The 12,869-nt window shown below is 42.6% G+C and overlaps 1 protein-coding gene and 1 long non-coding RNA gene across 6 annotated transcripts; both read right to left on the bottom strand.

The window, feature by feature from the left end:
• Positions 1-5,877: 5,877 nt before the first annotated feature.
• On the bottom strand, positions 5,878-8,196 carry LOC115665521 (uncharacterized). 5 transcript variants are annotated; one of them, XR_008816353.1, is made up of 4 exons: positions 7,996-8,164; positions 6,708-6,791; positions 6,566-6,631; positions 5,878-6,352 (listed from the first exon to the last, which is right to left on the bottom strand). It is a non-coding gene; the product is annotated as an uncharacterized LOC115665521 (long non-coding RNA). The 5 variants fall into 5 exon arrangements; XR_008816352.1 differs by having other exon boundaries at positions 6,442-6,791; positions 7,996-8,175; XR_008816351.1 differs by having other exon boundaries at positions 6,566-6,791; positions 7,996-8,171.
• Positions 8,197-9,098: 902 nt separating this feature from the next.
• LOC115665520 (peroxisome biogenesis factor 10) lies at positions 9,099-12,781 on the bottom strand. Its single transcript, XM_030587390.2, has 11 exons — positions 12,524-12,781; positions 12,366-12,397; positions 12,172-12,261; positions 11,779-11,873; positions 11,455-11,665; positions 11,131-11,200; positions 10,975-11,053; positions 10,463-10,596; positions 10,157-10,248; positions 9,591-9,682; positions 9,099-9,498 (listed from the first exon to the last, which is right to left on the bottom strand). The coding sequence occupies exons 1-11, from the start codon at positions 12,744-12,746 to the stop codon at positions 9,396-9,398; spliced, it is 1,221 nt and encodes a 406-aa protein (XP_030443250.2). The 5' UTR covers positions 12,747-12,781; the 3' UTR covers positions 9,099-9,395.
• Positions 12,782-12,869: the final 88 nt, after the last annotated feature.

Below are 12,869 nucleotides of genomic sequence, written 5' to 3'. Positions count from 1 at the left end.
GGCAAAACGAAAGAGACAAGAAAAAGAGAGGGAGGAGGGGAAAAAGAAAAATCTTGGCCTAAAGTGGGTGGTGGGGGGACCGTGGGGCCCACTTGAATTGGGCTTTGGTGGGTGGGCCCACCAAAGATTTTGGGGGTTGGGGGTGGGGAAATAGGCCTGGGTGTCGAGCGTGGGGTGATCCCACTAAGATGAGATTTTTGGATTGTGGAGAGACCACTCCCCTCCATCCATGGTGCATCATCACCACCATTCTTACCACCTTCTCTCTCTCTCTGTCTCTCTCTATCATGTGCTCTTCCCTATTTGCGTGCATGGGATTGGCTTCTCAATCCCCTATTTGTTTGGCTCCAATTTGATGGTCAATGACTAATTTGCCATCCCGCTAGTTTGTTTCTCCTAGGTGGGGTATCTGATTTCTTTTCTTTCTTTTTTTTTTTTTTTCATTTGAGACTAAACAACTACGTGTAAACGATGTTGGATAATCAATCGCAAATGCATCTAGATTTCGAAAGAGAGAGTAGAACGTAAGTAGACATGTCAAACAAGTCGGTCGGTTTTGGGGCAGGTCAAAAATGGTCCGACCAATATACCCATTTAACTTGTTTTGACCAATTTATATGCAATGCAAATCTAGTGTTCTATACCCGACCCATATTACTAAATCACTTCCATATTTAATCTAATCTAGAAAAATTTATACCCAAATTGAGGTGAGAGTACGGAGGGAGTGAGCGCGAGATCGAATGGGGACGAGAAAGAATGGAGAGAGAGTCAAAAGTCGTAAAGCCATTTATGATCCACTTATGACCCATTTCACACCCATATTATATTTAAACTCATTTACTAATTATAACTAACTCATATAATAATTCATCCCATCATATAAGGGTTAAGAAATTGGTCTTTGACCCATTTTGACATATCTAAACGTAAGGTTGTTTAGGAGAGTAAGCATGCACGTGGTCGATCTTTAATCAAGACGTGATATGCTTTATCAGTCGCACGCCCTCAAGATAAGGCAAGGCGTGCGCAAAGAAGTATAAGAGCATCTCGTAATCTATACATTGGTAATGAGTATATTTTGTTGGTCTATAGCAATTAGGGGTGAGCATGATTCCAAAGTAGAACCTGAAACTTGAGAACCGGACCAGTGGGAACCTGTCGGTTCCAGATTCCAAGGTATAAAGAGTAGGTTCCGGATTCTAAAAATTGAGGAACCTGTTTCGATGAGTAGGTTCTAGGTTCTAAGTATGTGAAACATGGAACCTGAAATCTGGAACCTATAACAAGTTTTTGTGTTTTTCTTGGTTTATGTCTTCGCATGATCTTGCGGTGTTCCATGGCGTCCGATGATGAATGTATAATTTGAAACCACTAGTCTGAGCTTCCATTTTATAACCGAGAATTTTACTTTGTTAATGTTTCATATTTTTCGTGTGTCTAAATATAAGTTGTGATCAGTAGATTATAGTAACAAGTTGTGGTCATAAAAAGTGATGTTTAACTGCAATAGTTTAATTAATAATTCAGGTGAAATCTAAGTGGACCTTGGAATCGACCTTGAAACCTGTGACATGGTACGTTGCAAGTTTCAGGATATGCAGGGTATGTTCCAGGTTCCAAAAAATGAGGCACCTGTTCCAATGGGTAGATTTCAGGTTCCAAGTTTTAGGTGGAACATATATGGAACCTAGAATCGCTCAACCTTAATAGCCATATGAATTAGCATGGTTAATAAATTAAGGACAAGATTGTCAAGCAACACTAAAGAAAGATAGAGCCAACAAAAGGAAGTGCCCTTTTGAGATGTCTCACCTTTTCTAGTATTGGGGGAACCGGGTGCAAGAGAACCCTTTTTAGATCTTTTGTTTTTTTTCCAATAATTCATCGTTAGGGCGGCTAATTACAATAATAATAACAAATAATAACCCCACTTTTAAATTATTAAACTTTTTCCTCGAAAGTCAAGATGATTTTATAATGCAAGAGGGAGTGCCGTGATAGGGTTTTGAGTCAAAGCTTTTGTAACCATCTGATCTTTTCACAAAGGGTCAACACATTTGTCCGACTGCTTAATGATATTTCTTGTCGGCTCCTTCATTATCTCAAAAGGCTTAAAGTTGAAATTTCCACTCTAGCTACTCAGAAAGAAAAGGAAAAACCAAAAACAAGAGGAAGAAAATAAAAGAATTATTAACGATGTGTGGCTATTGATTTGCAATTGTTGAAAAGAGAAAGCCTTCAATGCTTAGAAGGTCAGATTTTATTAACTTTTGATCTCAAGGATTCAACGGGCGACGGTCAATGTTTTTGCCAAGAATTATTTACTAAATCACATAACTTGAAACATGACATCATTAGCATTGTTATCAGGATCATACGATTCCCAATTCATGTCGTATGATTCGATTAAATTCTAGGCCTTTGTGATACCTGTCTATTTTGTTTTGGGTCAAATGATACCTGTCTATTAAGTGACTTGCTAATCTCCTTAAGCTCCAGCGGATCTATCGATTCACTACCAATCTACAATTCGACGCTACTGTATCAACTTTGTACGTGTTCACCTGTCAATTGATGTGATTCTATCATATTTTGTGATGTATGGTTTATTTTGATAGCTACAAAATGAGTAGAAGTAAATTTTTCACTCTAAAATGCTAAGGTAAATGACATGACAAATGAAGATCTGTATATAATTGAATGTGCCTATATTTAAATAAACAATGGAGATTATATCTGGCAAAAGGACACTATTAGTGCCATAACTTATGTATGGAGATCACTTTAGTGTCATAACTTTTTTTCGGATCACTTTGGTGCTAACTTTTTTGAAAAACGATCACTTTAGTGTCAATGCTGACATGACTTGTCGGAAATCTTACGTGCCGCTGACATGGCTCGCCGGAGAGGTCCATGGCTCGCCGGAGAGGTCCAGTTAACATTAAAAACCAAAAACGACGCCGTTTAGTCCGCTGACGTGTACTTTTTTAGAAAAATAAAATTTATATTATATTAATAAAATAAAAAAACATCAAACATTGCAGCAGCGGCGAGGGCTCCCACCCCACCACCGCCAGGAACGGCCGGCGGTGGTGGGTGGAGTGGTCGGCGAGGGTCGCCGGCCCCTGGCCGGGGCCCGGCGACCCTCGCCAAGAGGAAGCGATCGCCTTTGCTGGCGAGGCGAGACCTCGCCATTGCGACCCAGGCAATGGCGAGGTCGGCCTTGCCAGATCTGGCGAAGCTCGCCCTGCCGGCCACCCGCGAGCTTTGCTAGATCTGGCGAGGCCGACCTCGCCGTTGCCTGGGTCACGACGGCGAGGGGAGACCTCGCCCAGCCAGGGGCCGGCGAGGCTTGCCCTCGCCGATGGCCGGCGGGGCGAGCTTCGCCAGAGGTCGGCGAGGTCGGCCTCGCCGGCCCTCCCCTCTGGCTATCCGGCGACCGGGAAAAAGTTAGGAAAAAAAAAGATTAAAAAATTCGAAAAAAAGCCACATAATTTCCACATGTACAATTCAGATCATTTTTTTAAAATATAAATGCCACATCAGCTTTTTGGCCGGAGTCACTAAAGTGATCTATTTTTCTCCGATTTGGCACCAAAGTGATCCGAAAAAAAGTTATGGCATCAAAGTGATTTCTGTACACAACTTATGTCACTTCTTGTGTACTTTTGCCGATTATATCTTCTTATGCATAGGGATCATCACATAAATAATATTTCTTTTTCCTAAATCGCAATTCTCACAAATTTTTTTTTATAACTTATAATATTGCCCAGAAAATTTATAAATGTCCATGATAAAAAAAAACTAATTTCAAGTATTTTACCTAGTCTTCAATTCGATTCTCGTTTTACAGCTCAAAAACTTAAGATCTCGATTCACAATACACATCTCAATTTAACAACTACGATCATCAGCATCAAAGTAACAAACTCGGATTAAGCTTACCCGCATCGCCAATCTCGACCTTCCTAGACTATAAAAGAAAATTTATAAATAACTTGTGTAATTCCTTCGTTTACTATACAGATGCCCCGTGAACGGTCAAGAAAGGGTGGAAAATCCCAAGTTATGATCATGCTTGAGGGCAATCCTGAAAAACCCTTCAAAAGATAAGAGACAATCTTAGTAACTACCCGCACTATATAGATCAAGTACCAACACTAGAAAGTAAGCATTTTGAGTAAAAAGGACTCTCTTCCACTTCCCCTACAAGTATAGTTGCCCACTCCAAGCACGAGGGCTTATTCTCAACAAAGAAAAGTATATCAAGTATAAGACAACAAGCCCGTCTTCACTTCCTACTCTCATAGGACGAGGGGTACATTAGAAAATGGGGGGTCCCGAATCATTCACCGGCCACATACGAAGCCATGCGTGCAAAGTCCCCACTAACTGCTGTAAGCCAAAAGTAGAGAGATGAGCCAAACAGCAGAGGCGAGCAAGGGGACAAGAAGACAGAGTCAATCATCACTTTTCATGGTGTGGTGTGCGCGTGTGCGCTCGTTTGGGTTGGCTGCTCGGTGCTCCAACATCACACACACAGAATCTCTGCTTATTATGGATTTGGTGATGCGGTGGAAAAAGGTTTGTTGTGTGGGGAAATATATGGGGCACGTCTTGCGTACACGTGCTCATTGTCTGTGCTCTCAGCTTGGAGATGGGCCCGTCAATGGCGTCGAACGAGTGATGGGTACTTGCGAAAGAGTTAGATTGGAGAAGGGCAAGATTTGAATAGTGAGGAACCCCATTTAATTAGGTGTGGTTGGCCTTGAGCGATGTAGTCCATTCACAGAGTTTTGATCTTGATACTTAAGCTCGAACTCGAGTTGATTTTCGAGAAATGACAATGCAGTAACAAAGTCAAGTGGCCAGTTGTATCGTTATGTCGAGTCAAGATGTGCTCACGAAAAGGGTGAAGAAAGAAGAGAAGAAAGGAAGTTGCGAGTCGATTTCGTGGAGCACAATGGGTTTTAGGAGATGTCGATCACGGCACCCAAATCGTTTTCAGAGATTTTTCAGCACAACATGTGGGTGGATGGTGGATGCTACTGTTGTGAAAGCTTGTATATTCTCTAGTCTTATTTGACAAACTCGGTCGGATCCCTCCCACTGAAATCTTGGGTGAACATGTAATGATGAAGCAATATCACAAGATTCACCCGTTTCGCCACCGAACGAAAGGATTTCTTTTACGAGTCATTGATGGTTCCTCAAGAGTCCTGCCCCGACACGAAAATATGATCTTCAGCAACCAATCTGAGAATGAAGTACTTTCTAAGCACGCATGAGCCACAACAAATGATGCTTTGACATTGCTCTTGTCGACGACGAATGATGAGTGAGCAAAGACTAGCTGTCATTGCTCATCACCGAATGAGAAAAAAAATGTCAAAGCATGTCTAGTTTGGCTGAATTTTAATAGTTTTACGTACGTCTCTCATGGATTCAGGATTCCCTTTCCATGAGCCGATTCGACACCAGGAAAGAGGCTAGATTAAAGCGTGTGTCCGCGTGCTCACGTCTGAGCGCACTTCTTCTCGAGGTACCCTAGATAAGCCGAGACTAAAATGATGGCAATTCCACGGCAGCCGTTGACGCCCGAAAGGAAAAGGAAAGATGAAAGAGGAGAAGAACCTATGACGCTGCATTTTGACAATTGCTTCACGGGATTTGCATGACACGAGCTATTAAAGATTAGCCAATCGTCATTAAAGGCAAGTTTAGGACAGGGTTCATGTTGACATGTATGTATTTTAGCATGAAGTGGTCATGTTTTGTATTAGCAAGAACCACTAAATTGCCAGCACCACGTCCTACTAAAACGGTTTGCGAGTTGATTTGAATGCATCGCAACAGAGAACAGGAAGAGGCTTATCACAAGTCATGACCATTTGTTCATATTACCCTTCAAAAGAAGGCATCGATGAACTTTCTAATCACTCCTCAGCAAAAGGAGCCCATAACATTCTACCTCACCACTCATAAAATGTGTTTTACACAACACTACCGTACAAATTGACCACTCAAAACACTAGTAAACAGTTCGATGTAAATTGGACATTCACAAGAGCTCGATCCAGAAGACCCCATCAATTGTGGTGATTCATAGCCCCGAGAAATTCACCAAGCTTCATCAAGCATTTCCCACAAAAGAAACGCTCGAGCATGAACACATTCAGTCACGCTGTGTGATTACTTCACTACACTACTGATTGGTTGAGTAGGTGTCTTGGTCCTTAACCAAACTGGAATCTTCAAAATCTCTGTTGGAGATGGTGGTAGTTAAGAATGGATGGAATCCACGAGAAACCACGTCATCTGTCCTTGATGGCACCAGAATCATGACCTTGATAACAAGCACATTCTGAGAATTTAGCCCAAAAAATCTGAGGAAAAAACATAGCACTCACAAGGAAAACCTGAAAAAGAACGTACTTTGAATGGGAGGAAATATGACAGAAGCTAATATATGTCAGCCTTCAGGCGCCCACAAAGTGTTGTGGAGAGTGCGTGGTGACAAATACAAGACAATGAAGTGCAAAACAGCAAATCAGCTCACCTATCTACGAAGGATGTACTCCTAGCAACCATTTGGCAAGCTGACAGAGGTTTACACTCATATAGCCTGGTAAAAGAGGAGTCACCACAATTATAGGACGTGGGTCAAAAATGAAGACAGTAATAGGAGCTCTCAGATATACCTTACATTATGCCATTTCACCATTCAGCCTCGCCCACGAACATCAGTTTGTTGCAGCAAGCACAATATGGTGAACATTTGATCCCTGTATTCACGAAAATGAGAGGTAAATGAGCAGTTTAATAAAAATGCCTTCGTATATCTCCCTTCATCTTAAAAATTTGTTTTTGATAAGGCCATCACCTACTATAACATGATTCTATTTCATACATTTACATAGATCGTGGAAAGCTTGTTTTTCAACAAGTTTTTCTTTTTTAAATTCAAATGCGTATCCAGGCTAATCTGTGTAGATCAAACATTACACAGGCAACCTACGAAAAACACACTATAGCATGTAACACTGAAAGTCAGCTTAATTCAATGGGGAATAATTCAAAATGTAGGAGCACATTCCAAACTCCAATTACTTGGATTAGCACAAGAAGCCAGACAGGCTCCCACCGGTAGTGGATGAGCATTGCAAGCAAAGCCCCCATGACCATAACAAAACAGGGTGCCCAAAAGAAATGCTCAAAATGCAAGGCTCATTTAGTATGAAAGCGGTGCAGCGAGTGGAGGGGACAATGGAAAGAGAAATAGTCTCACGTTAAAAATATCACGGACGTAAAGACAGCTTATCACTATCAAACCAGTTCTTAGCTGAAACAGCACAAGCGATGGAAAGAGAATTGTATCTGATCATCATGTGGGAGATTATTCCAAACTCCAAGCCATTGTGTGCAGAGCAGGAAGCCTGACAAACTCCCACCGTTCATATAAGCATTTCTACGAAATCCCCGAAGCAACGTAGCGACGCCAAAGGGAAACAAAAAACTCAAATGCTATCACAAAAATAACAGGACAACCTCTATCACATCATCAGAAAATTTGACCATCCAATCTTCTGTCGCAATGGGCAAGAACCATTTCCAACAAGAACCGAAGCTGGATGGTAACAATAGTTATCGTCATCCTCAGACACGAGATTGATACTAAAAACCCAACTCGCTGTAAAGATGACATTTTGCGGGATAAGAGATTCAAACATCAATCACAGCACCGCAACCAGAATCGAAGCAAGCGAAAAAATCAGAGCTTCTCCCTTTCTTTTCCCCCCATCAAGAACATGGAAATGGAAATTCTACGGACTGAAACATTCAAGTCAGAACGCGAATCCCACCAAGCACGAACCCCCCCAAAAATCAATTTGAAGCTCAAACAAATCATTCCAAAACCATACGCCATCGTCTTCTTCTCCGATGATCACGAGCAAGCAAAAGAGCTGAGAAGAGGAGCCAAGGACGAACCTTTCGCCATTTCTTCGCCGACCCGCAACGCCATTTGCGCGATCCTGGTTTGGCCGAGAGGACGGGAATGGTATTCTTGCGAACTCGAACGTCATCGTCGGCTCGAGCAGTGCATCGCCCTCCCATGCTCAGAGCTCGAAACCCTAATGATGGCGGGTTCCGGAGCTGGAGGGATCCGTTTCGGAAAAAAAGATCCGACCCGGAAAAAGGCCCGATCGACAGGCGGGCCGACCCGGTCCGGGCCTCTTGGACTTTATAAGCCCATCAGTTTGGTCCGGGCCGGATGCTAAATACGGGTCAAGTCCAATGCAATCTCAACTACAAAATTTCTCTTTGGAATTTTCAATTGAGTTCATTTTTGGAGCCAACTAAACTTAGTTGGAGATAAACAAACCGCAGGTTAGGCTCCGTTTGTTTCGCGAAAAAGAATGATGTCGAAAAATAGTTTCTTAAAAATGATTGTCGGTATCGTTTATAAAATGAACGAATGAAAACGTTCGGACATAGATTGCTGTCGGTAATGAAAACATTTTTCCATCGAATGATTAATTTAAGCGACACGAGCCATCATTTTCGGGAAAATATTTTTTCAGACCATTCTCTTTTGTGCGAAATAAATGGAGCCTGGTGCAATTTTGTTTTCTTTCTTCGTATGTTTTCATAGGAGTAGGTTGGACTTGATGAGCTTCCCAACCCACTTAGAATGATGGCACTGACTTATTGAGCTTGTCAAGCGATCCAACGTTGAGTTTGGCAGCTCAACAAGCTCCATGATAATAAGCTCACCTAGTACTTTCCTTAAAATTGTGATCCATGTCGGTTCGTATTTCCATTAAGTATCACGATTTCAATCTTAAAAAAGAACGATCGACTAACATGTCTTGTTACATTAGCATTTTTTCGTGTTTTTGTTTCCCATTGGATTACACATTAACAATTCCCAATTCAAACATGTCAAGGATGGTTGATCATATCTGCAACCTTTGCTTTCTTTGCACACCATAGTTTGTCTTCAAAGGATGATTTGTCGAGCGCCGTGTACCAATGCTTTGTAAGATGCTCAACGATGTCGAAAGATAATTTGAATTCATAGTATAATTGGATTTGGATGCTAAGAAAATTCATTTGGTGAACCTCAAAATAACTAAATGTACAACAACCGATCATTGTTCGTAAGATGAGTATGTAAAGGGAGACCGACGTCACATGATGTGAAAATTGATGGCTCCCAGCTCTAATGGCCACGGTCTGCAGTTTAGGAGACTAGAATTACAACATTCATTCCGAGGCATGGACACGAAAAAGTTCGCCACTCGCAGCCTATGTACCACCGAGGCAAATTGCTTTGCTTCTTTCTTCTTCTTTTCACCAGCTAAGGATTAAAATACAGTTCAAATGGACTAAAAGTCTGAATGATAAAGACAGACTAAGCTCGAGTGAGTAATAGGAGTGCGGCAGAGAGGGCATTCGGGCTTTTCGTTGCACCATTCCATGATGCAATTCCTGTACATGGAGAATGGCGGTTTATCGAAAGAGGGGAACGCATGTGCAAGCACAAAGGAAAATGGGGAATTCAGGTCATGCAGAGGAAGTACCAGCAGAATACATGACCACAAGGTGTGGCTGTTGGGTGTTGGCGATGGCTCAGACACAATGTACATTTACTCGTCCCAGTAGTTCCTTGAGGCTGAACAAGAAAACAAGACGCGTAAGAGACGAGCACTGATTTCATTGGCCATCAACCATGCACCAGATGTAGGTCATGACACAAATCTGAACAGGGAACAAGCTACCTAACATGCTTATGTTTTCTGTGATCTCTCTTTTTTGGAATATATCTTGGGATTTCAAGCTAATCAAGAAGACCAAATCAAGGTTTTCGTCGACCAGTAAGTACTATCCAACTGGCACCATCAAATACAGCCAAACCTCCAGTCATGGAGCTCTACATCCTACAGATTAAGGTATAGTAAAATCCTAGTGTGATATGCACGTTGTTAGAAACGAAAGATTTCTGTGATGTGTGTATGCATGCAAGTATCTTTTTGTGGATTCATCAGTAAGATGAGGGGGGGGGGGGGGGGGGGAAGATAGGAACTGAACACAAGATGCCTGCCGTGATGTGATAAATCGAACTAAAAGTTTTTTAAATATCAATTACCTCTGAAGTCGAAGAATCTGTTAGCCAACTTCCTTTGTTATGATCCAGCGATATCATATTGCCCTCCTCATTTAGTACAGGCAAACCTCTCCCTACACCCAAGAGATGGACAGAGTACCGATTTGATTCCAGAAAGAACAATGCTATGTCAAGTGGGAGAGGTTAAAGAATTGAAAGTGAGGTTTGCCTTATGCTTAAAGAACTAGAAACCATTTGCCTATAGAAATTCTGATCAGTCATCTAGCAAAAATCTGGACTGAACAAGAACGCGTACAATGTGAAGTATCTCAGGAGAGCATAATATACCTGATGAAGTTTGGTGGGTGCCTAATGATATCTGATGAACTGAACTCGCAATGGATGACAAATTGTTGCGCCTTAGTCCTTCAGCAGCAAGGATGCAAAGCTGTATCAAGAGAAATATGCCCAATATTTGGTATCTGCAAGAAAATGAATTTTATCAGCTTTAATATTTGAGTGGAGAACATCTGTAACATTTGAAGACGTAATCCTTAAACTGGAAGAATATGAAGTTTGGCTAGACTGAATAGACGAGTGCTATATGCTCCCGAAAAAACAAAAGCATTAACTCTTAACCTCAGCAGCAAAGCATAAAGCTAGCTCGAGCCGACCACCAAAATGGATACGACCAATGATTATGTCAAAGAGGTGAATAGATTAACCCCCACAAGCATCAAGCATGCAACAAAGGGCACAATCTACATTAATGCTCCACAAACCAACGGGATGCACCATATAAATTGATCAGCAACACCTTTGGACATAACAAAAGCCCTGAAATTAGAACAAAACCCTACCTAGGCCTTTGGTTGGATGGTTTACCAATGAACACATATTTGATGCCTGCTGCTCGTTTTGATATATGATAATACAAGCCTATAGATAGAACATGAAAGCAAAAGTTAGACAAGAAACCATATCAGACACAAAAGATGGATCTCGGCAGAAATCACCTTCAAAGTAGAAGAACATAAGGTTACTTCGAATGACCAGCTGCAAAAACTCTCGAGCTACAGGAAGCACCTGAATGTAATCAAAGGGAAGCACACAATACCAATACAAAAGATAATGAGCCAATAGTTCTAGATCCATTGAGGAAAAGGTGATACAGTCATCTAATGCAGTCAACAATACTTTCAGGCACAAAATAACAATTTTTGGTAAGAATTTGTACAAATGACTGCACAAGGAGAAAAATACACCTATACAACTGAACACTGATCATTCCAAAACAAATCTCATAAGCTTTAACAAAAAAAAATATAGACTCAAATTACCACAGGCCACCTCTGAACAGCATCCAGCCACAACATATTTAATCTCCTCTTCCACCTCGCGAAAACAGATCCATTTCCCCGTGACACAGAGGAAGATGGATTACCAGTAGCTAAAGAAGTTTGACCTTGATTATTCTCGAAAGCAGTACTCTCATGCAGTTCACTAGATTGTGTCTCGGCCAGCATGATTCCACGTGAAGCAACTCTAGAACTGCAAACAAAATCCCAATTAAAGTTCACAATTTGCCAAACAGTTTTCCGAGTTCCTAGTATAGATTTAAGCATCAACAATGCGATCAACAGGCGAAAAGCAGTAAAACCGACCTTATTCTTTCCGCGAGATAAGGGAATGCAGTCTGATATATGATGAAAAGGGCGCGCCTTGCCGGCGTCGGAGGAAGCCCGTAAGGCCCAGCAACCTAAAAAGCAAAAAGAATCGATCTTGAGGGGACCCAATTAGAAACCAACACGGACACACCGAAGTAACATATCATCCACACATCAAACTAAAGCCCCCCAACCGTTGCGACATTTCTATTGATGCCATGTAAGCGTCATCCGGGACCTCACCAGCAGAGAACTTACGAAACCATCACAAATCATCCTATTGCACACCAAACGCTAAAAGCTAAGCTTACAGGCTAAGCAACACAATTTGAAATTTCCAACTACAACGCCATAAGGCCGACATGAGCAATGTTAAGCCATTAAACAAACCTGGGTGATGTCGCAATACTCTTCGCCCAACGTCTGCTGCCCCGAGCCAGTCGTCAACACGTAGTAAAGCATTTGCCCGAGAAGCTGCGTCTGCACGACACCGGCAAGCGTTCATCATCATCAGCGTTCGAACACGCAGTTAAATTCTAACAAGACGAACCAGAAATAGAGAAAAGATTGAGCGGGAAAAAGACCTCGCTTTGATAAGCCACGACGACTCTGGTGCCTGAACACGAATCGCAATCAAACTCCAATTAGCAAGCAGAGAGGAGCGCGCAACGCTGCTGCTGGCGAATGGTCAGCCCTAAAGAATCGGAGGGTCGAAGGAGGGTGGGGGAGGGAGGGAGTGTACCGAAGAGGTGGCGGATGGCGTCGCGGCAAGCGTCGTAGAGGAAGGAGGCGTACTGGTCGTCCTTCTCGGCGGCCCTCATGATCTCTGGCTGGGCCGCCGGCGGGAACCGCCGCGGCGGCTCCGCGCCGCCGCTGGTGGAGGCGCCCGGGTCGCCGGACCCGGACGGCGGCGGCGACGACGACGACGACGGCGACGGCTGACCCGTCATCCTCCGGAGCCCCATCTCCTCTGCTCTGCTTCGCTCCGTGCACACGTGTGCGTCCGGTGAACAAGGAAGGTACAGATAGGGACGAGCCAAAACGGCGCCGCTTCACCTCTGCGAAAAACCAAAAAACAAAGAAAAAGA

The sequence above is a fragment of the Syzygium oleosum genome, unplaced genomic scaffold, assembly GCF_021117445.2.
Source record: "Syzygium oleosum isolate NSW1041296 unplaced genomic scaffold, Sole_v2.1 Sole_v2.04, whole genome shotgun sequence".
NCBI lineage: Eukaryota > Viridiplantae > Streptophyta > Magnoliopsida > Myrtales > Myrtaceae > Syzygium > Syzygium oleosum.
This window is presented reverse-complemented; position numbering and strand designations above follow the sequence as displayed.